Here is a 27,039-nt window from a genome sequence, read left to right as displayed (position 1 = left end):
ACATTACATAGTTATTACGCACAATATAACCAGACAATAGGGGGCAAGTTCTTTTTTTTTTTTTTTTTTTCCTTACAATCAATAGTTTCTATTTATTCAAACTTGAAATAATTTTTTTTTTAAAATACAGTCATGGTATAGGACACAAGTCTAGATCCTTTGTCCTGCTAGTCAATTAACTATCTAAACAACTATCCTAACACAGCCATTGAAAATAAAGTAAAAAAACCAATGGACAAGCCAACAAGAAGACAGTCTGCCTTCATAGACCATATGAAGGTTCATGAAGGTTCATACTCTGTACAGTATGTGAGATACAGTAAGTGTTGGTGTCCTCTGCGCTATCCATTTTCTGCAATCCATTTAAAGAGAGGAGGAGGCTGAGGTAGGCAAGTTCCATGTTTATCAATGGCATATTAATCTTGGGGCTGCTGGGAGAGGATAAATAAGCTTCTTAAACCCCTTCTTATACAAGCTTCAATACTAGCCATAATGGTTGGCCAGGGGAAATGCGTGCAGTTGAGTGCACTCCCCAGTAAAAACGATCCCCACAGATTATTGTAGAAGGTGCATGTTTCACGACATGTGTGTATTTCCAAATAACCAGTAGGTATTGCACTAGTTTTATTATAATTATTATAATCCTTTATATGGAGCCACAAGGGATCCGCAAAACAAAACAGGAAAACAATGACTTACAGTTGAAAACAATATAGGACAAGTACAGGGTAAATAAACATAGATACATCAGCAGATGACACTGAAATAAGTATCGGGGCGGCAGAAAACCGCAGGATTTGGTGCCGCCAGAGATGGTTTAAGTAGGAAAAGGATAAGCATATGAGGGAAGAGGGCCCTACTCTTGAAAGTGTACATCCGAAAGGGGAGGGGCCGACAGACGGGTGACACAGATGGTTAGACAGTGAGTGTGGAACAGTGGGTTAGGATGAGATTTCACCACTCCTAGGTATTTCCTCTTGCCTTCAGTATCCACTGGTAACTGACTCCTACCACAGTAATGAGTGGGTAAACTCGTTACCGCCATTAGGCTCCTACACTGGCACTTGGAACTGCTTTTTCCACACAGCTTTTTCCTACGCCAGCACCTGGAACTGCCTACTTTGTATGTGTGGACACGCTGGTGGAACACCTCCTAGGCAGTGTTCAGTTATTCCTATTGGTCCCTTACTATGGACCAGTTTGCACTAAGTAGTTTGCAAAGGGTTTCAGCTTGGAGACACTGGGCTCATAAGCTTGCGAGCAGTGCCCTCCTACCTCTATGACTGTAATTACCCAGTTTTGTCTTATCATTGTGTCCAGTTGTAAAGTGCAACGGAATTTGCTGTGCTATGTAAGGAACTGTTGATAAATAATAATAAATAAGAGCCAGAGAACGCAATGGCATAGGATACAGGCAGATGCAAGTAGATGTTTGTTGCTCAAAGACAGGTTCCTTTGCTAAAGGTGCTTGAGACAATCACAGCATACAAATATTCTTCATAAGCCAGTCCTCTCTGATAGTCAGAGGATCTACACACTACATGTGAAAAGAATTTTATAAACAGTACCCAACAGTGCGCAGTGGCAACTAACGTAATGAAAACAAGAAGGAAAAGATACTACTTCACCAGCGCCTGCCCCGTTTATAGCGGAGCAATCCACCTCTTACTCTGTCGACTTCTCCTAATTAGGAGTGTTCATATCAATTAGTGACCGGAAAGAGAGGAGAATGCAGAGAATAGTGTGATACCATAAAAGCAAGTATTTAATAACATCAACCTTTAAAAACACATAATCAAGATATTCCAATATGGATAATGCTGGTATAATGACACATGTGTCACAATGGACAAAGACATTCACTGAAAAAAATCCACCCTCAGTTTTTTCCAGGTGTAGGCTCAGTTCAAAGCGGAACCAAGCAGACCTTGAGAAAGACCCGAGGCGGGTCGGAACGCGTGGGTGTCCTGCTTGGATTTCCCCCCCACATGCTGATACTGATGTTTATGGACTGAGCCTACACCTGGAAAGAACTGAGACCAGGAGATCCCCTTGCTGCAGCTGGGAGAAATCATCTGGATTCACATGCGCTTAAGAACTGACGCAAATCAGTTCACCAGGAATCGGTAATCAGCCATTGCTTCCGTTTTCTCATAAGGGTGGATTTTTTTCAGTGAATGTCTTTGTCCATTGTGACACATGTTGTGTCATTATACCAGCATTATCCATATTGGAATATCTTGATTGTGTTTTTAAAGGTTGATGTTATTAAATACTTGTTTTTATGGTATCACACTATTCTCTGCACTCTCCTCTCTTACCGGTCACTAATTGATATGAACACTCCTAATTAGGAGAAGTCGACGGAGAGTAAGAGGTGGATTGCTCCGCTATAAACGGGGCAGGCGCTGGTGAAGTAGGATCTACACACTACAGCCACATAAGCCCTTTTTATAGTGAGAGGACACAATACAGCAGGTTTATAATCCTTCCTCTATGAATAGAACACAACTAAGACTTGTGTCTCACAAAACATAAAACGGCTTATATTTCAACTGCATCCCTCCTTTGATATATCTACCGCACTTATCAATGTATCTATGTGATTTAAATAGTATTATAATTAGCATATGGCTTCCTCAAATATACTTGCTGTACATGTTACACAGAGAGAGTGCTTTAGACAAAGGTTTGGCCAATCATCACCAAACCTGCTTCTATAGCCAGGACAATTACTATATTGCTGATGTTTGCCTGTGTCACATAAGATGGCAATTCCTGTAAATGCATAGTCTGTACATTGAAGCATGCAATTCTACAGCTGTGCACAGCAAACTCATTGTAGCTTGGTCAAATACATTATTAATATACATTTACAATACCTGGTCTCTAGTGCAAATAGTTAATATAAAATAGAGCTGCAGCACTAGGGATTAACCCCCTCAGTGTCGTGGCCACCAGCTTGATCACATGGGCTGGGTCCCTGGCCACAGTTGTATTTGTAAATGTATTTATGATATTATTGATGTACATTTAAAAATTATCAAAACGGCTGACTACAGAAAAAGTTGGCGTAACGGGCCCACACATTAATGAGAAAAAAGGCTGTTCGTAAAAATCCCCCCGTTATGCTAGTCCTTTCACAGCATTGTATTTTTTATTGTGTGATGGATCAGCAGGTTGGGCCCTAATGCTTAAACACGAATGGACATGAGGCCTGGCGAGGTGACCTCCTCCAGCTCAGCACCTCTCCCTTGTACAGACGGCTCGTAACCGTTCCGCCTGTTAAAATGTACATTGATCTTCTCACATCTTGTCCTTTATTTGTATGACAAAACCTCTGTGGATTATGAGACATGACCACTTAGATAAGGAGCATATGTTTCCATGTTTAGAATAGATCAATTATCTGTGCAGCTACAATAAGACATTGAGAAGGCGCTGTCCATTTACTTATTTATATTGACCGTATAGTTTTGCAGTAGTAGCCATTGATATATTGCTATAAGTGTGTCAAAGCATGATTCTGTGTGACTGGCATATGTCAGTCAGTACACAATTGTGTAGTATTTCAGCCCAATCTTACACAAATAGGAAAAGGAACAGCTGATAGTCCCCATTTACAAGTGGGCTGTTTAATTCCTTCTTTAATGTACAATAAGAAGTGAGCAATAGGATTTAAAAAGTAAATGCCATAGATATAGAAATGCATATTATGAGCGATGCATAGAACCCATAATGTTGAAGTGGCTTTGAGATTTGTTCGCTCATACTGTGGTAATCCCCTGCAGGATACCATTAGCATAAGTAATAATCAGAATAGCTTTCCCTTTTGGGCACTGAGCCTTCAGTATTGTATCTTCATTTCTATGCAGCTACTCTCACAAAGAGCAGCATTTCAGAGTATGGTACTTGGATAAAACCCCGAACTACAATTATAATGGTGGGAAAGTCTGCTTGCTACCCATTATTAATAGCAGGCCCTGAAAAGAATTAGGACTGCATAGTATTTGTAGAGTCATTACACTGCTAATATTTCTAATGTTACGGTTGGTGTAATGTATATATACATTACCAGTATAGTACCAGTGACATTTTCCACAATGCTGCTTTCCGGACCTGTGTGGAATCGGCAGTCTGTGTCCCAGCCACCTATTTGTGGACAATTAATCTGGATTCACTAAGGTGTATGCATGTGTACTGTGCATTTACAAGGGGCTGACCCCCGAGTATAGCTGCATTTGCCGGCTCTTCTAAAGGCACTTATATACTTCCGTAAATACAGCTGAAAACTGAAAAATGAGCTGCAGATTATTTCTAAAGGAATATTACCCTAGATATAAATTTGGGAATCTGCCTTTCCCCTCTCCCTGTTTTTCATCATGTTCCAAACGCCATCTAGTGGCTATTTAGTAGAATTCATTTTAACCTTTGACAATAAAGATAAAGTTTATTTGTATTTAGAAACATTTGATACATAGCGCAGCATATTCTATTGTGCTTTATATTTGGAATAAAAAGTAACAGAACAAAACTGGGTAATAACAAACAGACCTAGAGTTAAGGTGCATACACACGGAGCGATATAACTGAGCGATTTTGACTATGTAGTCAAAATCGCTTAGAAAGTTAGTGCATATCTCTCCATGTGTACACAGCCAGCAATAGCGATGCGCGTCCCCGCCAGATCGCTATCGCTGCTAAAAATAGACTGTGCAGGCAAGTCAATTTTGGCTAGGTCGCTGGAAAAGAAAAAGCATCCCTTTGCTTAAATGAGTTAGCCAAAATCGCTCATTGTCAAAATCGCTGGAAAAGTTAGTCAAAATCTCCTACTGCCAGTTCAAGGGAAATCTCTCAGTCAAAATCTCTCATAGTCAAAATCTCTCCGTGTGTATGCACCTTTAGGAAGACCCTGCTAGCAATCTTTCGGCAAGCTATGAAAACGTAGAATTGGGTAGGGGCAAAGAGTATAGATCTAATGTTGAATACTGTTAATTTCCTTAACTAGAAATGCTTGCATTTTTATATGTAGTTGGCAGTGTTAGATAGGGAAAAAACGGGCGGTTTATGGTGATTGTCAGTGTAGTTTCTAAACTTAGGACATGGTTGCATGTTTGTAGTATATATAGTACTATTTTTATATAGAATGGAAACTGAGGGCTACCTTATTGTAGACATTACAGTTATGCACAAATAAAAGGGATGTCTGTGCCACCAAAAACCTAATCACACATTGATTTTCTGTTTTCCTTTAATATACTTGTTTAATTCCACACTTCTGCTTTGTGGGCCATTCTAACACCCCAAAGTGTAGATTGGCAGATTTAAGTTGGGTACACACATACACAATCCATGGCCCTCTTCTGATCGGGCCAGTGATTGTATAGGTGTGTATGCTGAACCGTTGCAGGAACGTTAGCCGATAGACTGCTTATAATGCTCCTGCAATGGCCAGGATCAGGAGGTCGCACCTTATGTACTGTTTATTATTTGTCGGGACAACCTCCATATTTCACAGAAGCAGGTGTAGCAGGAGGCCGACTGGAGATCATGCTGGGGACACAGTATCTGATCAGGGTGAACAGAGTGATTCTAAAAGTGTGTATCCAGATTTAGGGGCTGATTCAGATTTGGGAGCAAAAAGAGGAGCAACTTTGCACCTAGCCAAATAATGTACATGGGGTAGATTTCTTTTTTGCATGCAAGGTAAATACTGTCTGATCTTGCATGTAGCCCACAAATACCAGACTGTTTTATTTGTATGCTGTAATTTAGAATACATCTTGGAAATACCCGTCCCAGATAATGTACACTTTGAATCTGCCCCACCTGCATTACAGTGTGGCTTTGTGATGGTGCGAATTTGTTCTTTTTTTTTTTTGCTTTGCCCCAATTTTAAATGACTCCATTAATGTGCAAGCACATGCCTGTACTCGCTGGGGTAGGCTAGTAAATGGTAGCATGTGCTCGGTATCATTTGAATCTGACTACATTTTTGTTTGAGCTAGGGGCATCTTCAGGATCAATTGATCAGTCTTAAGGTGCATACACACTAGACGACGGCGCTATGTGAGCGACCTCGTCTAGTGTTTCCCCCTCCGGCCGTGCCGTGCATGCAGCTCCTGGACAACAGTCCAGATTGAGCATGCATGCACTGCCGACACCGAGGGTCATTAACGACCCGTGGTGCCGCGCATCGGTCGTCGTCGCCGGCATACACACTTGCTGAGAAAGTGAACTACGTCACTCAGGAAGGGAGAAAATGAGCGTTGTCGTTCATTTTATCGGTAAGTGTGTATGCACCTTTACATTGATTTAGAAATTGTGTTTTTTGATAAAAAGCAATAGTTTGTCAAAGAAAAAAATATGGTGACCTATCATTAAGAGTCTGATTTTTTTATTTATTTTTTACCCACGAAAATGTATTAGAGTACACTTCAGAACATGTATTTCATCTTTTGTTACAGTGTAAACTGTTTTACTGTGTCCATTCTACATTACTGTAAAGTTGTTGTGACTATTTAACATGGCAATGTTTGCACCTGATGAGGAGAAAGTGAAGTAATGTTCCATACAGCATTATCTGGATTTTTTCACGTTCCATGCAGTTATAGTGTGTGTATGTATATACGTGTGTATAGATAGATGGATATAAATATATATATGTGTGTGTATATGTATATATACATATGTGTGTGTGTATGTATATATATATATGTGTGTGTGTACAGTATACAGATGTAGCCATGTTCATCTTTGCTGCAACACTGCTTGCTGAATGGCGTGCCACCAGGCTTTAGTAATGAATGCATCAACCGCTGGCTGCGAATAGTCACACTGCCACATAGCCGTAAGATGAGCATGACTACATCTGTGTGTGTATGTATGTGTGTATATAGATATATAGAGATATAGATATATATATAGATATATAGATATATATATAGATATATATGTATAGATATAGATATTTTCATTAAACAGCCCTTAAAATCATGCCATGTCATGGAGTGCCTCGGTATCGCAGAGTGTCTTCTTGTGCAACTTTTTCCATTAAAATCCATCTTATTTGCAAACAATGCGAATAAGACGTACAACCAGTGATTAAATTGATGTCATGCCTATATTCTGCAGCTGTATCTGTATATGAAATGCTACACTACTGTCTTTTCCTACAAAAATTGTAATGTAGCATTTCGTATGCAGTTGCAGATGCACACAGAATATAGGCATGCCGCATATAATTTTTAATCAGCAGTCTGCTTGTGCATCTTATTCGCATACCGATGCCAATAAGGCACATTTTCAGAAAAAGAAAAAAAAAAAAGACGCCCAACGCTAACGGAGTTGCACAGTACCTGTCGGCTCACTCACACCAGGCATTTTATCATTTTATGTATGTATGTTTTTTTCCCACAAGTGTATAATGTATGCTTGTAACTTCAGTTTAAGTGTCAGGCTCAGTAATATGACATGCAGATGAGCTTTAAATTTATCCTCTCTTCGTATCCATCGTTTACTGCTCTCAACAATATATTCTTCTCTTGTGTGTTTTGGAGAATGTGTTGGAAGAAATTAAGTTTGGTGTAAATAAAAATATTGTTATTTTTCTGAGCTTGACACATAAATCGTAGGCTTTATTGGTTCTAATGTTTTACATGTATGCAATTTGTCCAGTCTACATTGTTTTTATCAATGATAATGGCAAGAACCTCCAAAGATGAATGTTGCTTCTATGGTTATTTTAGTTGTGGGTTTGTTTGTTTGTTTTTTCAACTTTGCCTTTAATTTGCAGTTTTCCATTTCTAATGTGAGTGTTTTGTATATTTTCTTCCCCCTGTGTGTTTTCTGTGTGTTCTTTTTGTTTTTGTTTTGTTTTCTTTTAACTTGCAGTGCAAGCTTCACATAAAGTGTGCCGAGCCAAGGATGTCCCAGCATTCACCTGCTTTTTGCAGTAATGTCTCCCCGCCATTTCCTCGACACAGATCACTAATCAATCACTTAACGCATCATGTTTGGCTGTCCGTGGGGGAGACTGCGTGCACTCGGACTATATGTTTTGTTGCTGGGAGGCGAATGTTGCTGAGCCTAGCCTGCTCTGAATGGCAGGGACATGTGCCTATCACAATCCTTATTGTGCTTCTGCTGACTAAAATCTATCTAATCCTTGAAGACCTTACCTTCATGCATTTTAGAATGGACCAGTCACTGAGCTGAACCTTTACTTGGACATCAAACAATTGCAAATGATCTTTCTCAGTCAGCTGACTAATGAGCAGTATGCACATGACTACCGTTTATAGCGCATTCTTTAACAATCTTGTATACCTTTTTTTGATTATTGAAAAGGAAAAAACTAAATGATGTGGCTAAATATGTATTCATATCTCATTTAAAAAAAAAATCTATGTTCAATCTAAATTGAATTTCAAAACTCTGTGTTCTTGCAAAACAAGTTCTGATAATGCTCCTCACATACCAGTGTGAACCATTCTACTTAGCTTTGCACATGTAGGTTTCTGAAATCTTCTCATATCTCCTCATTAAAAAATGCTTCACACTGTTTAAGAGGCCGGACTTGAAAAACCAGCCACATAAGAATGAAACTGTATGCTCTTTAGAGGTGCTGCTAACTTGGAAGGGGATATAGTCAGGATCCTGACTGCCAGAATTCCGAGGCTCACATTGCTGACTGATGCTCAAGGTGAGTGTTAGGGTTAGTTGTAGGGTTAGTCATTAGGAGGAGGTTTAAGCTGGTGGGGGGCAAGGATAGGCTGCGGGAGGAGGGGGGGGGGGTTTAGATCTAAGGTTAGGGTGAAACTATTAATCAAAATCAGTCGGCATTCTAAGTGCCGGAATTCTGTCCATAGGGATCCCGACCGCCGGGATTTTGTACCCCACCTCTTCGAAGACCATAAAACCATCAGTGTAAATTAATAAGGTTTTTTCCTGTTTGTTTTTTTCTTTTCTACTGGAGGTGCTATAGCGGTAGTAAAAGCCTTGGCTTAACGCAACAGCTTATTTCTTTTCTGGTACATTCTTGACCCCCCTCAAGAATGTGTTCTGCGCCTACGTTATGAATCTGGGGCACCAGGGTTTGGCAAGGCAACTGGCTTACAAAGCAACAAGAATCTTCTGTTTTATGCAAGTGTTAGATTTCTAGTAAATGGTTTAAGTATTACTCCCTTATGTACATGTACTTCAGAGAGTAGGAGATTTATATATGTATGTAAGTATCTATCTTTGCTAAGGATCTCCCATATCCATTGCTGTTCTTTTTCAAGTGTACAAGAAAGCTTTCCACCTTAACATCCCAAGCTCATTTTGCACTGGCATACATGGCAAGAAAACTGACTAAACTGTCTCTTGTATTTTTTTCTATGCGGTTCCTTCCTGGACAGCTCCTTCCCCTTTATGATACATTCCAAGAAGTGGCGACCCATGTTTACCTTTTGACCTCTGGGATTTCTTTTTCTTCTGACGTGTTTTGCCTGATTCCCTCTCCCCTCTGCTCGTAGCTAGGTAGCCTCTCTTATGTTATTCCTAAGCTTGCCTGGATCACTGCACATCCCACTCTGCCTGCAGCTGACCCCTCACTTGCAAGTGTGCTGGAATGCTTTTATGCATCTTAATGCTTGATATTGCCTTGGTGGAGGCAAATCTTTTTTATTTTATCACTGCCTAAACATGGCTCTGGGTGGTATTCAGTATAGGAAAGACCACTATGCAAAAAAAAACACAGAACAGGGACACTGGAGCCTACGGGTTTAGTAATGCTAGCAGCTTTAGCATCAAATCATAAACCAGTTTCCTTACCATGAGTTGTGTTTGGTCACTCATTACACCCTCAAGCATTGAGAAGTCTCGCTCTGGATGTCTTTGTGTGGTGTTTTTGTTTTATTTGTAATGCATTGCACAAGTCAATTTCCATTTATATATAAGATGTCCTGACAGTGTTTGAGTCTGTGGCCACGGATCTTTATTTCACCATGTATAACATTATGATGGAATAAAATGCGCCTAATCTCAGGAGTCTGATCCTTAACTACATTTTGTGGCGAGCATTCCAATGTTTTGGAATTGTCTAGTAAGTGTCAATTATTGTGTTGCACAGCTGTACCCCTAAATGAGAGAGAGAGTCCATTCTAGAACAGATGGACTCAATGTTTCATGTAGCAAGCATGGTGCTAGACTTACAGCTATATAAAGCCTTATGCACATTTGTAATGATGAGCTTTGTACTATTTATACCTTTTTGTAATTGGAAGAAGGTTTTTATTTAATGATATTTAAAAAGAGAGCACGTTATGATCCAAACATTTCATTTATTAAGTGTCTTCTTCAAGCCTTAATTACATACCCCTGGGCCATGTTTAGCATAATACCGCCGCACCTGTTTGTTCTTCTTCTTTCTTTCTGTGTCTATACTTTTTCCACAGTAGTCCTTGGCTGTGCACGGAGTAAGTGGCTTCCCTCCAATCTATTTGGATGTGCTTCCCCTGCACGCATGTAAGTAAATCAGTCTGGATTTTTGTCTGCGATGTTTGTAGCCATGATTACTGAATGCTGTGGAATGTGAGCTTGTGTGCATCATTATAAAGTAGTGGATCATATTTTTTTTTTTTTTACTTTGAAGTAATGAACATGTAACCGTCCCACAGAATGTGGGAAAGGAGCAATTACACTTCTCAGGCCTGTTTCGTACATTTGTTCCCTTTAGTGTCAAGAAGTTCTAGCTAGCGTCATAAATATAGCATGTTTCAGTCACAGACTAATAATTCATGCCAACAGATGGCTGCCTTGTTACAAGCATTTCAATTATGAATACTTCTTGATACAATGTGCTGCTGACATTTATGGCCTGTATAATTAAATACATCACCATTTTTCATGGACTGTGGACAAGAAAAAATATATATATTGTGTTAAAACAGCATTTACTCATGAAAACACAATGCCATAATTATGTAATAGCACATTGGGAGATATCGTATTGCATTTGAAATTTCACATGAACACTAAAACAGGGTTTATTAATGCCAGTACTTAGCATGTTTGCAGCTTCATTTATCAGGAATGATTGGGACTGACTCATTCTAATAGGTCCAAGTATGTTATTCTCAAATAGACTGATCCAGCCACTTGTGCAGGCTCTAAGGTGTAAATTTACTAACCACCAGACGGCGTTTAGCTGTGTAAAAACAGACTATCATCCGTCGTCTTTCGGCTTCATTTGTAATCTGACGTCAATGTCAGTCTGTTTTTGCAGCTTTAAATGGTGTCTGTTTTGATCTTTCAGTTCAAAGCTGATGGCAAATAGAAATTAAAAAACGACAGCAAACCCATCCAAACAGAAGCAAAGCAGAGATCAGTATGATCTGTGCAGGGATCTTAGGTGTAAAACATGGAAGAGTTCATATTGAAAAAAAGACATGTGGGGTCCGCCCCGCCAACACCATAACCAGCCCTGGAGCCCTTAGCCTGGGCTGGTATGGGGAAAAATGGCATGGGGATGAAAGTCCAGGGATATTTGAAACCCTGGAGGCAGTGGGTGCAGGGTTCATGGATAAAGAACAGATAATAATGTTTGTTACAGGCAGACTACAGGTTCCAGCAAGCCTGCCCCGACATGCATGCATTTGTGGAATAATAAGTACCTGCATGCCTGGTTATTTAGGGCCTGCTGGCACCTGTAGTCTGCTTGTACAGAAAGTATTAAAAGAACCACAAGACGCATACACCGACAGTCCATATAGGCCATGGGGTCTTCAACCTGCTGCCCTCCAGCTGCTGTGAAACTACACATTCCAGCATGTCTGACCCTTGATGAAGTCAGACAGACGAAACGTGTTGGGTATACCTCATTGACTCCTCATATTAAGATAAGCTCCTAGTTCTCATTTTATAGCTATATATTGCCTCTTTTATCATTTTATTTCTTATAGTTTTTTATACTGATTTCTCATTATTTTATGTGTCTCTTGATTTGTGTTTATATATGAATACTGGTTTTTACCTTTGTGTCTAGAATAAAATTGTTATATCTTTTTAAACAAACCCCCTTTCCGTCTCATCCTGTTTAAATAAATACCGGTACTATCTTTTAGTTTTATTACCACACTTCCAAGCCTTCTTTTAAACTAAGAAAGGTTATAAACACCGTTGGTCGCTGATACCCCTATTCCTACATCCATATTCCAGCATGCCCGCCTCAGTTTTAGCATGCCTTAATAGCAAAGCTGTGGAAGGGCATGCTGGGATGCATAGTTCCACAGCAGCTGGCATGCCGCAGGTTGAAGACCCATGATTTAGGCAATCCATTCTTTTTTGCAAAAACAAACAAAGGACTGTACCTAGGGTTGCCATCCCTTTAATTCTGGACACATTAATTACACAGGTTCTGTGGCTGGCTGACTTCAAGACTCCATTTCACCTGGTTTTAATCAGCCACAGAACCTGTGTAATTAATGTGTGTCCAGAATTAAAGGGATGAGGTGGCAACCCTATCTGTATCCCATGAACAATACCTACTCCAAAATGACAGGTGTTAGGAATAGATGGGGACATGCTGTTTGGCTGAGAGTATGGCAATGGACGGTTCAAGGTTTCGATCATCTTTGACTCTAGTGATTGGTGGTTTACAAAAAAAGACAGAAAAATGTCCAAAAACCCAAAACCGATGCTTTAGTAAATGTATCCCTAAGTTGACTATGGGGGAGCTATATTAAGTCTTCTAAAGTGTGTAGAAATGGACAAGCTGTCCATTAGCAACTAATCAGCTTCTAGTTAGCAATTTATCAAGTACCTTCCATAAAATTATAGGTAGGAGCCAGTGACATGCGGTGAGGTGAGGCAGAGCCTTTTCGGTCCTACTCCAGTGTATATATCCAAAACTCTGGCATAAAGTACATGAAAAATACATAGAATCCTATATAATAAAAAGCTACGGCTGCTCCTCACCTCTGTTATGTGCGCTGCTGGCCACTAGAGGCCGCCGCATAAATCAAATGACTCCAGTGTGTGCTGACAGTAAAAGCGATACTGCAGGGAGATTTTACAGCCTGCCCGGGCTCAGCTGCCCTACTAACACCAGCACAGGTTGCGGGAACCATTGAGAGGATGACCCTATCTGTGATAAAATAGGTGCAGCATCAGCAACTGTTTAATCCTTGCTGCATACTAGGTGGAGGAGGAGGGTGTTGGAACGGTGGTGTTGGGGGGTGGCACTTGCTTCAGTTGCCTCCTATGCTGAAACCTCAGGTAACTTGCCAACACGGGACTCAACAACAAGTAGCAGCAGTAACAAGGAAATGGATGTAGAAATCACCAGCCGGTCCGGCAGCGCTCAGAGCAGAGGCATCGGACACACATGTGGCCACTTACCGCCGGTGAGAGAAGGTGAATCAGTCCGGCAGTAAGTAGTGAGTCCCTGTGTGGGGTGAGCAGTGCGGTAACCGGGAGGAGGAGGGGTTGGTGCTGGGGCTGCAGATTATGCGAGTGAGGAGGCAGATAACCGGCTCAGCTGCTTTATATATACTGCGCGGCGGCGGAGGGATGGAGTCCAGTGCTCACCCCTCCCACACCCTGCACAGGCCATGCACAGACCTTTCCAGCCAGCTGTTGGTGGCTTACTGGTGTCCTCTGCCCCCAGACTGGTCAGGAGCTATGCAGGGACTAGTGAGTACATGTGTCAGTACTGGTGTATATAGTGCAACATCATTATAGCCTGCCCATTACAGTTAATACCGCATGTACATATATAAAAGGCTAACGCTACACACACGCAGCAGGACTTCCAGAAATCCGGCAGCTCCCCCCTATAATCCAGCCCTGATGTTGATTATTTTGACAGGCTTTTAACTAGTATATTATAAATATGTTCTTTGTATTATTCTAATCATTTAAATAGTCAAAACGCTGAAGTAAAAAGTATATGACAGGTGAGGCAGTATATTTTCAACACATCCTTGATCAAAACTCACCAAATTTCCAATACTATTTACTGCTGCACCTGTGTATAATGCCCACATGCACCCTTGGGCTCATATATTGTGTGTAAATCTGGTTCTGATACTAGCCAGTGCTTCCTGAGCCATTTACCTCACTGCACGTCCCTGGTAGGAGCTGATTGGTTGCTATGGACAACTTCTCTACTTGTCTACTTCTTTACTCGTTAGAAGACTTGATAAAGCTTCCCCCAGAGCAGTGGCCAAAGAAGTTTGAGGACAAATTCAGTGAGAAGCAGCTGTTCAGAGCTTAGGCCCGGCAGCTGGATAGCCTTTATTTCACTGGGGCCTGTTATTCCACACACGAGTCAGTAGTGTTCACCATCGCACCAGATCATATTTCCCTACTTTGCTTTTTTCCTCCCTGGGAGAAGCAGGTGGGCAGCAATGGGGGCAGGGTTAGGCTAGTTGCATCATTAAGCCCCACCCACTCATGGATAAATTGCTGCAATTGGTTAACATTTGCATTGGGAAGGGCCAAAATTACACATTTTCATGGAAACGTGTCACTAGACCCACGAGCACCCCAGTATTCCCTATATTAATCTCCCCATTCTGCCCACTTCACTTGGAAGTGGGTGGGATGCGTGAGGAGTGCCTACTCTTCCAGGGCTGCAGGGGACTACCCGAAAAATCAGGTGTCTTCTGCAGGATCCGGGAGAGTAGGCAAATATGCACCAGATTTACCAACCTGCCAAATAATGATCCTATTCATGCTGACTGCATCATGATGTGTTATAATAAATGCATGTGCAAATTATTGACCCGTGGAGACCACAGTTATGAAACACTGCACCGGAATGCCTATAATGAGATGGACTGGTAGAAGTGAAAATCTAATTTTTTAATATGATATATACTGTAGTAGTACATTTGTATTATTTGGCTTGTTTATCATAATTGTTTCTTTGTAACAAATTCCACAGCACTGGATAGTCAGGTTCATTGGCTGCATGGCAATTGTAGGTTTATTATAAGGTAAATGCTGCACCCTTTAATACGTAATGCTTTGTCTTGGCTGTACCATTCATGGCTTCACCCTCTTCGCCTCATCTCTCATCCCTTTTCTCGGTAGGGATGGGAGCTATTTCGTGGGTCGTCACATTTCCTCATTGTCAAGCTTTGTCCATTGTGCTCACTGTGTCTCGTTCATTTGCAGTGCATTGGGATTAATGTGGTGTATGCCATCTGGAAAGCTTGTGGATGAAAACTAATACTTGCTGTTATTTTATTTTTTTTCTGAACAAAAAGCTGTGAACAGCACTAGGTTTAATGTAATGTTACACTTAAATGTTTATAAATATATAAAATATACCATTTGCCTTAAATTGTAGCTTTAGAAGTTTGAATACCAATGTTCTTGAAAATGTCAACTTTTTTTTTTAACCTTGCATCCAGTGTTAATGCAGTATTATATAGTTGATGCGTATAGTAGGCACTTGTTATGTGTTTGAATTTTTACTCTGGTGTTTAAACATTTTGTCTTTGAAGTATAAAACTATACACGTTATTTTGAATACAGTTTTGTATGTTAGACAGAGGACATGAAATACTGCCAGCACTCGACAAAATATACTTTTACCCCAACTTAAGACGTGTGTCCTTTTTTTTTCTTTAATTTCTCTTTTCCACACTGTGTGTGTATCTGTATATGTGTGTTGAATATATATTGCTTTAAACAATAATTTATGATTGATTACATAGTCATTTAGGGGATATGTACTAAGCAATGAAAAGAGTGGAGAAGTTGGTTGCCATGGGCAATCAGCATTGACGTAACATTTATAATTTTGCATACTTAATATTATACAGAGCAGCTGATTGGTTGCCATAAGCAACTTCTCCACTGGCTCATTTCTCCACACTTATCACTGCTTAGTACATTTCCCCATTATTCACAGAAATACCTGCAAAAATTCATTCCCAGAATAGAAGAACACGTTCCTAAAGATGTGTACCTTCCTTGCCAACACCTCCTTGGCGTGTATCTAGGGTTTATATCAGAACCACTTAATTTATGCTGTATCGCTACAGACCCTTGCTCATCCTGTCACATAGCTACAACTGTCCCAGTGTAATAACTGTTGACACTGTAATTGTAGACATTTTTGCCTGAACAGACACCATGAGCAGAACAGGAGTTTGGGCCAACTTTGGGCTTGTATCACATCCTAATAAGTAATTGTGCTGTATGTTGTGGAGACACTATTTCATTATACACCCCAAGGAATCCAAAGAATAGGATCTTATACTTAATGAAAGCGGATCAAATGGACAAAAGTGGGTGAGGTTAGAGTACATATTAAAATGTAGTCCTTGAGCTGGAATATCATTTATGACTTACTGTAATAGATTTTGTTGCCTTACCACTTATTGCCAGCAGGTGGTGCTGCAGAACTCTAACATTAAAAGAACTGTGACAGTCAGTCCAGTCATGTAAGTCTAGGAGTTTTGGTTGTTCCCCTCCTACCTTCCTTCTGGGGGTTTATATCAAGTAATTATGTAGATTATTAACATTTACCGGAGAGTACATTATTGCATTAGTGGCAAAGTTTGAATGGCAAGCTTTCATCATTCACTTACATTGTAATGCGCTGTATGTTTGCTTTGTATGTTCTACACATTATCTACATTTGCATGTGTATCATAAAATGTTGTGTACAGTATGTATAATAGTGAAAATAGCAGACAAAATCCACCCTTTAGAAGTAAATTTTTAGGACACTTCAAGCAAAAACACTTATTTTAAAACTTCTTGTAGGAAACCTCTTTTCTTTTTTCACTCCGTAGTAGCCATGTATGAGTGTGATAATGCCCTCAATCAGCTAAGTAGAGACAAAAAAATAAACATCTGTGATAGGAATCACATAGAGTATAATCCAACACACTTTATTTCCACCTTAGGGAGAATACAGCTTCACATGCAGGTTTTGCAGGTCAGGTTTTACAGGCGTTTCTTAAAAAAAGTAGTATAGTATAACAAGTTCTGGTAATCACAAACCGTTCATGTTCAAAATGGTTCCTAATGTAACCACAGACTCTTCCCCCCCCCCATCCCCCAAGCCTGGCTACTTGCTGGTATTAGGAGCAAAGACCTACTGACAAACACATTTTTAAAGACCACAGACAAGGTGAAGTGATTAGCTCAGATGTGGCTTACCACAGACTCGGCTAAGACCCAGACTGGATTCCATAAGACCTATTGCTGCTATTCCAGTCCTTCAAAAGCCTGCCATTCTACATTACCTTCATGTGAAATCATGCGGTCACTGCAACACTCCTCCCCCCTTGGCTTCAGTCACTCAGCGAGTTCTCTGCCTCGCCCATACCTATTTGTGCCATCGGTCCAGGAACACATCCCTTGACTAGCTTCCACAGACCCCCCTTCTCCACCGTCCTCCTCCCCTAGCTTCACCACAGGATTGCTAGAAGAATCGAGACCCATAAACTTTCTAGAAAGGGCATGTGAATTGAGGTGGTGTTTCCCTGGATGATGCTGCACATCAAATTTAAGTGGTTGTAAGGTCAGAAACCAGCGAGTCACACGAGCATTCACCTCCTTGTTTGTGTGCATCCACTGTAAGGGTGCATGGCCTGTGATTAGCCGGAATTCTCGCCCCAACAAATAGTATCTCAGTGACACCACTGCCCATTTAATTGAGAAGCACTCCATAGCTCCATAGTTGAGCACTTGCGTTCTCTGGGCAGCAATTTACGTCTTGGGTAAAGGATGAGTTTCTCCTCCCCATCTACCTCTTGGGAAAGGACTGCCCCTAACCCTGTCCCAGAGGCACAAACTGTTTTCTGAAATCAGGGGCTTGCAATACATGCTCAGCACATAGAGCTTGCCTTAAACCCTGCCAAGCAGTCTCTGTGGGCCTAGGCCACACTATCTTGTCTGGGGACTGTTTCCTCAGACATTCAGTTAAGGGTGTTGCCCTGGTGACATATGAACCTACGATAATAGCCCACCAGACCAAGGATTGTCCTGAGTTGCAACTTAAATTTTGGCTTAGGCCATGTGAGGACTGCTTCAATTTTGCTGGGTTGAGGTTTAACTTGCCCTCAGCCTACAATATACCCCAGATACATTGCCTTCACCATTTCAGTTGCACACTTCTCTGGGTTAGCTGTGAACCTGTGTGCCCGTAGAGACTGTAACACTACCTCCACCTTTGGAAGGCGCGACATCCAGTCAGAGCTAAAAATTACTTACATTGTCCTCTAAATACGCTGCTTCGTATTCCATATGCGGCTGGAACAATTTATTCATAGATCTCTGAAAAGTTGTAGGAGCACCATGCAAACCAAAGGGCAGCACTTTATACTGGAACTAACCCTCTGGGGTAGAGAAGGCTGTCTTTGCTTTGGCAGCTTCCGTCAGTGGAATTTGCCAGTACCCCTTCGTTAAATCTAGCGTGGTAAGATACTGGCTTGTTGCTAAACTTTCTACTAGTTTGTCAACTCGGGGCATAGGGTAGGAATCAAACTGAGAAACTTTAACTTTCTGAAGTCATTACAGAATCTCAAAGCTCCCGAAGGCTTAGGCGCTAAAACAATGGGATTATTCCATTCGCTGTTTGATTCCTCTGTAACCCCCATAAGCGCAGCATCTCTTCCACTTACCATGTTACTGCTGCCCGTTTGGCCTCAAGTATGCGATAAGGCCTTTGTTTTATCACAACCCTGGGTGGAGTAACAAAATCATGCTGTATGATTTGGGTTTTCCCAGGGAGGGCAGAAAACACATCCTGGTACTGTGCTTACCACTTTTTGTTTCTGGCTAGGACTTATGAAGACTTCAATGGGCACCTGACATTCTGGGGATTTCACAGCCACTAAAGAGGGCTGACTGGCACTCTTTCCAAGGCTTTGACAAATTCACGTAGTAGACTTGTACCTTTTTCCTTCTATTCTCCTGCCATACCTTATAGTTCACAGGTCCCACTGCTTCTATGATTTCATAAGGGCCTCGCCATTGGACATAGCTTACTTTCAGTAGTAGTCACGAGTACCAGTACCTTGTCATCTGGATTAAAGGTCCGGTTGACAGCGGTAATGTCATAATGGCATTTTTGACACTGTTGTGCACTTTTCATATGTTTATTCTGAAGTAGCGCAATTTGCCTTAGACAGCCATACAATTGGGACAGAAACGGACTATGTTAGGCTCGTGATGTGATTGCTGCTCCCACCCTTTTTTTAACATACAGTATCTAGTATCCTTCTGGGCTGTCTACCATAGAGGAGTTTGAAGAGGCTGAACCCTGCAGAGGTTTGGGGTACCTCTTGAACAGCAAAAATTAGATAAGGTAAGAGTAGGTCCCAATCCCGCTTCTTCTGTGACACTTCCCTTTTATCATCTGCCTAAGGGTTTGGTTGAAGTGTTCGGTTTACCACCCGCAGACAGACTGCTTGGTCGAAGTGGTAACTATATCTTCCTTTAACAGACAACACATTCATTTAGACACAAAAGGGGTACCTTGGTCCATAAGGACCTCTTTTGGTATTCCTAGATGGGTATACAGCATCAACAACTCCCGGGCAATAGTGCCAGACTTCATGTTCCGTAGTGGAATGGCCTACGGGGACCTGGTAACATAATCCACCACCACCAATATATACTGATGCCCACAAGCTGATTTTTACACTGGCCCTAGCAGATCCATACCAATTTGTTCAAAAGGCTCAGAAATGATAGGCAGGGGAAACAAGGGCGCCCTAAATTCTGTCCGGGATGCAGTCTTTTTGCACACTGGGCATTCCTGACCATTTTTTTCACTGCCGCATAAAAGCCTGGCCAGAAGAACCATTGTTGTGTATTCTGGAGAGATGTCTTCTCCTCTGGATGGCCACCCCATAATGTGTGTGAGCTGCCCTCAATACCAGCTGCTTGTTTTTCCGGGGAGCCAGCAATTGGTCTACCTTTTTACCCTGCAAATAGGATACATGGTAAAATAGATTCCTTTTAACCACAAAGTAAGGTACACCTTCAGCAGGTAAAGCAGAGCTACCTTACCATTTACCACTACCACATTTTTAAAAGCATTGACAAATTACCATCGGTCCATTGATCTCGCCCAAAGTGCTGCACACTTTCACAAGTGGGGGACCAGTGTGTGTCAGGCTTGGCCTCCAATAGATCTCAGCCCCTGGGTTAGCTAGCCTCTGTCAATGTTATTCCAGGTAACCACCTCCTGTAACAGCAGGAAGTCCCAGCCCAGGATCAGCGGATAAGGAGACTTGGATGCTACTGCTGCTACCATTTTTATTGGGCATCCTTAAATCACCCGAAGATGTACTCATAGGCAATCTTCTATGTCCCCATGTATACACAGTGCCTTTACTGGGAGTGAAATCTTGTCAGACCCAGGAGGAACCAGGATAGCCAAAATGATGGTCCGTGCACTGTCAGTTTCAACCAAGGCCTAGATATCCCTACCTTCAACCTGTACCATCAGACGAAACAAGGTGCTGAGGAAATGCTCTCAGCTGCCATGCTGACTATAGGCTGTGCTGTTTTTCCTGAGATGCAATACATCGTCTCACTCGGCTTTGGGCAGTCCCGCAGTACATGACGGGGTTTACTGCACTTAAAACATACGGCTGGAGGTGGGTTGTTTAGCCTAACAATGGGAACCTGGGTTCTGGGCTTAGGTAATGTCTGTATTCCTTACTTGGCTTTATTCAGTTTTCCCACGGTCAGGTACCTCTCAATCACCACTGCTAACTCCTCAAATATCTGAGGGTCAGTTTGCAGGGCCCAGTGTTGTACACCATGGTCTAATACACGTATAGCATGGTCCAAAGCAATAATCTCTGCTATAAGTGGAGCCGTATGTTTCTCTGGCTGTAGCCACACTTTACTCAGTCTGGCCAGCTCAGGCGGGTTTAGCCGCCAATCGTGAAACTCCTGGGCTTTACTGGGGCCCATCACACCAACCCCGCTTAGTATGCCCTCCTTCACACGAGGATATGAGCTAGTTACAGCTACAGTCAGGTCAGTACTTGAGTTCTTGAAAACCTCCAAGGTCATTACTAGGAATCAGCATGGTTTTGTGAAGGACAGATCCTGTCAAACTAACTTAATAAGCTTCTACGAGAAAGTGAGCGATAATATTGATCAGGGTCATGCAGTGGATGTGATCTTTTTGGACTTCACTAAGATCTGTGACAAAGTTCCACATAAGAGACTAATTCTCAAATTAAGGGAGCGTGGGGTGGGGGACACTATTTGTACTTGGGTGAATAATTGTCTGTTCAATAGGGAACAGCGAGTGGGGATAAATGGGATGTACTCTGGGCTTCAGTGCTCAGTGGAATTCCACAGTGTTCAGTACTCGGACCATTGTTGTTTAACATATTAATTAATGACCTAGGAGAGGGACTGGAAAGCACTGTCAATTTCCGCAGATGATACTAAGCTATGTAGAGTAATTAATTCAGACAAGGATGTTGAGTCTCTGCAGAATGACTTATCTAGACTTGAGGTCTGGGCGGATAAATGGAGAATGAGGTTCAATATAGACAAATGTAAAGTTATGCACTTTGGGACTAAGAACAACCAGGCAGCCTATAAACTAAATGGGGAAAATGTAGGGATAATGGTAGTTGAAAAAGATTTGGGAGTGCTCATCGACAATAAACTTGGTAGCAGTACGCAATGTCAAAATGCAGCAACAAAAGCAAATAAGGTGTTAGCATGCATTAAACTTGAATGGAGACGAGGGATGAGAGTGCAATCCTGCCACTGTATAAATCATTGGTGCGGCCACACCTGGAATATTGTGTACAGTTCTGGGCACCTCACTATAAAAAAGATATCTTGGAACTCGAAAAGATTCAGAGGCGAGCCACCAAACTGGTTAAAGTGTTAGAGGCACTGGATTATGAGGAAAGACTTAAAAGGTTAGATTTGTTTACACTGGGAAAGAGGCGACTGAGAGGATACATTATTAATATTTTTAAATACATTAAGGGACAATACAAGGATTTATCAAACGATTTGTGCATAAAAAAAAAACACTACATAGGACACGAGGACACCCCCTGAGGTTAGAAGAAAATAAATTCCAGTCACAACGGAGAAAAGGGTTCTTCACAGTAAGAACAATAAAGATTTGGAATTCTTTGCCAGAGAAGGTAGTAATGGTGTACTCAATCAATAAATTTAAAAATGGATTAGATAAATTCCTAGCGGAAAAAAATATCCAAGGATACAGCATTTAGTTAGATTAAAAAAAATTATTATTACTACAGGTTGAACTTGATGGACATTTGTCTTTTTTTCAGCCTCAACAACTATGTAACTATGTAAGTATAGACTTGCTGTGATTCCCTGTGAGGCAGGGAGCTAACCTGGCAGCCCATAACTCAAATGGCCACTTTAACCATGTGGTAGTGCATTCAAAAGTGCATAAAAACACCTCAATATAATCTGAGGGTGTGAGCTTTTGTAACACCTTGCGCTCCTGCCCACCTACTCACATCTCCTTTACATAATTTTGAAGCTACTGGATCTAAATTTGCTGTCTTTGAATCTGAGCTGCTGCTTGGCAACCAGATTCTGTTGGCCAGCAGCCAGATTTTGCTGGCCTGTAGGCAATTCAGCAAACACCTTCAAAACTTCCTCCATATTTCCGTGCTTCTCATTTACAAATTTAGCAGGCTTAATTAAATGGCTAGGGCAGGCCTGCTTGTGGATCTCCAGATGTTGTGAAACTACAATTCCCAGCATGCCCTGCCTCAGTTTTAGAATTCCTTAATAGCAAAATTGTGACAGGGCATGCTGGGACTTTTCACAACAGCTGGAGATCCACAAGATGGCCAGGGCTAGGGTAAGACAGTTTCCCACCAAAGCTGGTTACCCTTAACACTGCATACCATTCCTGGGCTCCCTTACACAAGAATTATTAACCACTTTATAGTGTTCACAGTTTGCAAAAAGACACATACACACGTATCCTTCTGTTTTAAAGATTCACACTCGCCAAGAAGCTGTGCAGCGGGTAGCATCCTGAAATGCGTCTCATTGCCGTTGTGGGTGGATCTGTATAGGGTTTGCTGCGGATACCATCCAGCAATTGTGTCCCTGTTCGGGCGCCAAATGTAACAGGAATCAAATAGACAGCATAATCAAACACACATTCAAATTAGTTGTTTCTCTTTCAGCACTCTTGTAGAGCCTGCAGTGGTATAAAACCTGTAAGATGCATCACCAGACTCTAGAATATGTGACAATATCTGAGGCAGAGTGCAAAAACTGTACCTAAAAAACATTTGTTCTGCTCCTGAACAAATTTAAGAAATTGTTTCATTGGTATCGGCTTCTGCTCAAGATACATTTTTAGCTAAAGCTGAAATACTAAATATGGAGGGGCAAAAGTGACCCAGATCTCTAAGGGATATATTTACTAAAGTGCAGGTTTTTAGAAGTGGAGATGTTCTAACATTCATTACATTGGAAGACTGAACCGAAAAATCCAAAGCTGCTTTAAAAAAAATGCACATTTTTTTTCAGACACATTAAACAGAATTTGTAAACGGATTATTGCCATGGCTTGAATCTCTACCCTTTATAAAGATATGTAGACAGTACTTATTGAAAATTATTGCGTTAACTCAAAAAGGGATTGACTTCATGTGTGCAGCTTCACCAAAAGAAACTTTTATCTGGCATAATCTCTCCAGTAGTGGCCACTACAGCATTATGTTACCGACATGGCCGGCAGATCCTCACACACAGAATTGCTCAGCTACGTACATACACTTTTTGTTTGAGAGACTAAACACTGCTTCAGAAGATCACTGGGGTAAGTCACATCGCTTCACTCAAGATAAGAGAATTATAAACTTTTCTTCAGTGCCGCAATTGAAAGAATTGAGACATTATATTGGACTGTGAAGCAGCATTATAGATTGTATACCAGGTTTACGGGGGGGCGCTCATTTCACCCAGCGGGCACAATCTAGCACCAGCGATAGCGCTGCACAGTGCTATCACTGGGGGCATACACACAAGAGATCTGTGCCTAACTTCTAATCAATCTAGTCAGTTTGCTTAGATTTTAAGCACGGATCTCTCTGTGTGTACCCCCTTTAGAAAGCATCAGGAGGCATTTTAACAGTGCTATACCTGAGATATGCATGGAAACTGTACAATCCACTCTACATGCAATAGACAGATTTTCTCTGTCTGCACAATCCTATTGTCCCTCAACATCAGTTCCTAAGATTATGATCATTGGTTAACCATGTTAACAAAAGACAGCTCTAAATTACTTTGTCAAGCTTACAGAGATCACAAAGAAATTTCTGATAAGATGAAATTAAGGGATCATGGGGTCTAAAGCCCCATAAGGGGGGTACTCACGGGGCGATCGCTGCTTAAAATCTAAGCAATCTAGCAGGTCGCTCATTTCATCTGCTCGGTGAAATGAGAGCCCCCCCCCACACACGCTCAGCACATATCGCGCTGTACTGAGCGGGAGGAGAGATGTGTGCTGAGCGGTTCGCTCAGCACACATCTCTTCCCCGCTCAGCACACAGCGTGATGTGTGCTGAGCGAGGGTGAAATGAGCGACCTGCTAGATTGAGACTGCATGCAGGCCAATCTAGCACCGGCGATAGCAACGCATCACTATCGCTGTAGGGGATACACACAGAGATCCGTGCTTAACTTCTAAGCAATCTAGGCAGATTGCTTAGAATTTAAGCATTGATCTCTCCATGTGTACCCCCCTTGATGCTAGCTGGGCTAACCACAGTGGTTATGTACATTCAGAAAATGCAGGTAAATAAGTGTGGCGTGCAATTCTGTGGCATCAACCACTCATAAAATACAAGCATCTCAGAATGTATTCAGACAACTGGACAGTGGTCGCTTTCATAAACTGTCAAACATATATTTGTCACTGGATGATTATCTCATTCAATCTTAAATTTATCCAGAAGACTGAGCTTTAGCGTAAAGGGGGGTACACACGGAGAGATCTGTGCTTAAAATCTAAGCAATCTTGCTAGATTGCTTAGATTTTAAGCACGGATCTGCCGTGTGTATGCTCTCCAGCGATAGCTATGCGCGGCCCCGCGCATCGCTATCGCCGATGCTAGATTGAGCTGCATGCAGGCTCAATCTAGCGGGTCGCTCACTTCACCGTTGTGTGAAGTGAGCGGCCCCCCGACGGCTTTCCACCTCGCTCAGCACATCGCGCTGTGCTGAGCGGAGTGAGAGATGTGTGCTGAGCGGTCTGTGTTAAGATCGCTCAGCACACATCTCTCCCGTGAGTACCCCCCTTAAGCAAGTTTTTGAAATCCTCCGAAAGTGTTGATAATAGTTCCTATGTTTCTAGGGGTTGTCCACTCCAGTCCTCAAGTACCACAAAAAGGTCATATAGTGTGGATTTCATCAAATCATGCACAGGCGAGTTAATTATTTTGCTGGGTCAGTAATTATTCCAGAGACAGAAATCCTCCAAATATGATATGTTGGGAATATTTGAGAGTTGTGTTTTTTAGAACCACTGTTCTAGATGAGGTGACTAACCAGCACTAAGAATTCCTCTTTGAACATCTAAAAGAGGGAAATTAGCAATATAATCAGCTTTTTGTAATGCTATGAAAATGTCTATTCCAAAACTATCGGGATATGTTTTATTGGACCCACCGTAGTGGCCTGACCACAAAAATGTGGGTTACTATACTTTCAAGAGCTGTGGTGATAATATAAAGGATCTATATGAAATTGTCCTGTTTGAGGCAAGGTTTTGAAGCATTGGGGTAGAATAATACGTTTTAATTATCAAGCCTGATATTAAAGGTAATTAAGGTTTGGGACCTAGTGGTGTAACCCCTGTGTAATGTAGCTGGACTTGCTAATGTTATTTGAGACCCTTTAAGAGTAAATTAATCATACATTATAGTACATTGCTCAGTACAGGTACACTTTTTTGTTTACAATGTCTGTAACTTAGATACTGAACATGTAAAGCCATGGAAGCAGTGCATTTATGTTCAATTTCAATACATCTGACTCATTAACTTTGTTGAAACGTCACCTTTACCGTAATGGGAGTGCATCGTAAATACAATGAGATGTGCGTAAGAACATTTCCACGTGTTTTAGACTGGAACAGAACTGCCTGGGCCACAAATGCATGTGTAAAAACTGCGGAATGAACGCACTTGTTGACATACACATACATACAATTCAGTTTATAGCACTTTTTACCTACGCTTTAGCATGTCCCAAAACAACCACTTTTACTATCATATGATTCTGGCACAACTGTTTTTCATTCACACAATATATTTTACTAGCACTTCTTTGTGGTAATTCCAAAAAGTGATAATTAGATGTCATTTTTTCAGTTAAGTCAAGTAAAGTGTTTACATGTCATTCTGTAAACATACAACAAAATGTGAGTGGCTTTACTGTCCAGTTGCTTCATTTATTAAATTTCCATTTTCTAATGCCATGTTTTACCATATAACCACCTGGCACTGAGTCGGATGTCAATGTGACATAAGTAGCAGATATAGGCAGCAGGTATAATGGAATTGTTCTACCCACACATCATGCTGTAAAGTGATTGTACGTTGAGGTCTTCTAAACTGTAACCAGAACAACCAGCCACCTATGGATAAGCCAGTGTGAACACGCCATGCTGGTGCTCTCTTAAAACTGGAAGATAGTACCCACAGGTTCTAAACACAGTAGCTGCAGCATGGTACTAGCAATCCGGAATTGTATTGTGCTACCAATATGAATGTTTTGCTGCTTTACCGCTTTCATTCTGCTTTTACGAAAATGCACGAATATCAAGATTAATATTATTTGCCAATTTAATAATAAATGAGACCATTAGAAATAGACCCAATTGGCATGTGTTAAATTCTAACATATGTATTTTTGTCCTTTTCAACGCTTTCTCAAAATGTGTTGTGACTTTGTTTTATCCCTCATTGCCATGACGGGCAACTGTTCATTCTCCAGCTGCTGTTGAGCTAAATATCTCAACATGAGCATCCAATC

The 27,039-nt window shown here is 41.3% G+C and overlaps 1 protein-coding gene across 6 annotated transcripts in view; it reads left to right on the top strand.

Annotated features, from left to right (window-relative positions):
* The window catches only part of SEPTIN11 (septin 11), a 226,176-nt gene that overhangs the window by 193,020 nt on the left and 6,117 nt on the right, over positions 1–27,039 (top strand). The window contains exon 10 of one of the 6 annotated variants that reach the window (XM_063919644.1): positions 10,443–10,509. The exons of 1 other annotated variant lie outside the window; for it this stretch is intronic. In XM_063919644.1, coding sequence (XP_063775714.1) covers positions 10,443–10,464 — 22 coding nt within the window. In that variant the 3' untranslated portion in view covers positions 10,465–10,509. Of the gene's footprint in view, positions 1–7,893; positions 15,599–27,039 lie in introns of those variants that run through there. 4 more of the 6 variants (XM_063919639.1, XM_063919641.1, XM_063919636.1 and 1 more) reach the window with 4 other exon arrangements.

This window comes from Pseudophryne corroboree, chromosome 1 (genome assembly GCF_028390025.1).
Source record: "Pseudophryne corroboree isolate aPseCor3 chromosome 1, aPseCor3.hap2, whole genome shotgun sequence".
NCBI lineage: Eukaryota > Metazoa > Chordata > Amphibia > Anura > Myobatrachidae > Pseudophryne > Pseudophryne corroboree.
This window is presented reverse-complemented; position numbering and strand designations above follow the sequence as displayed.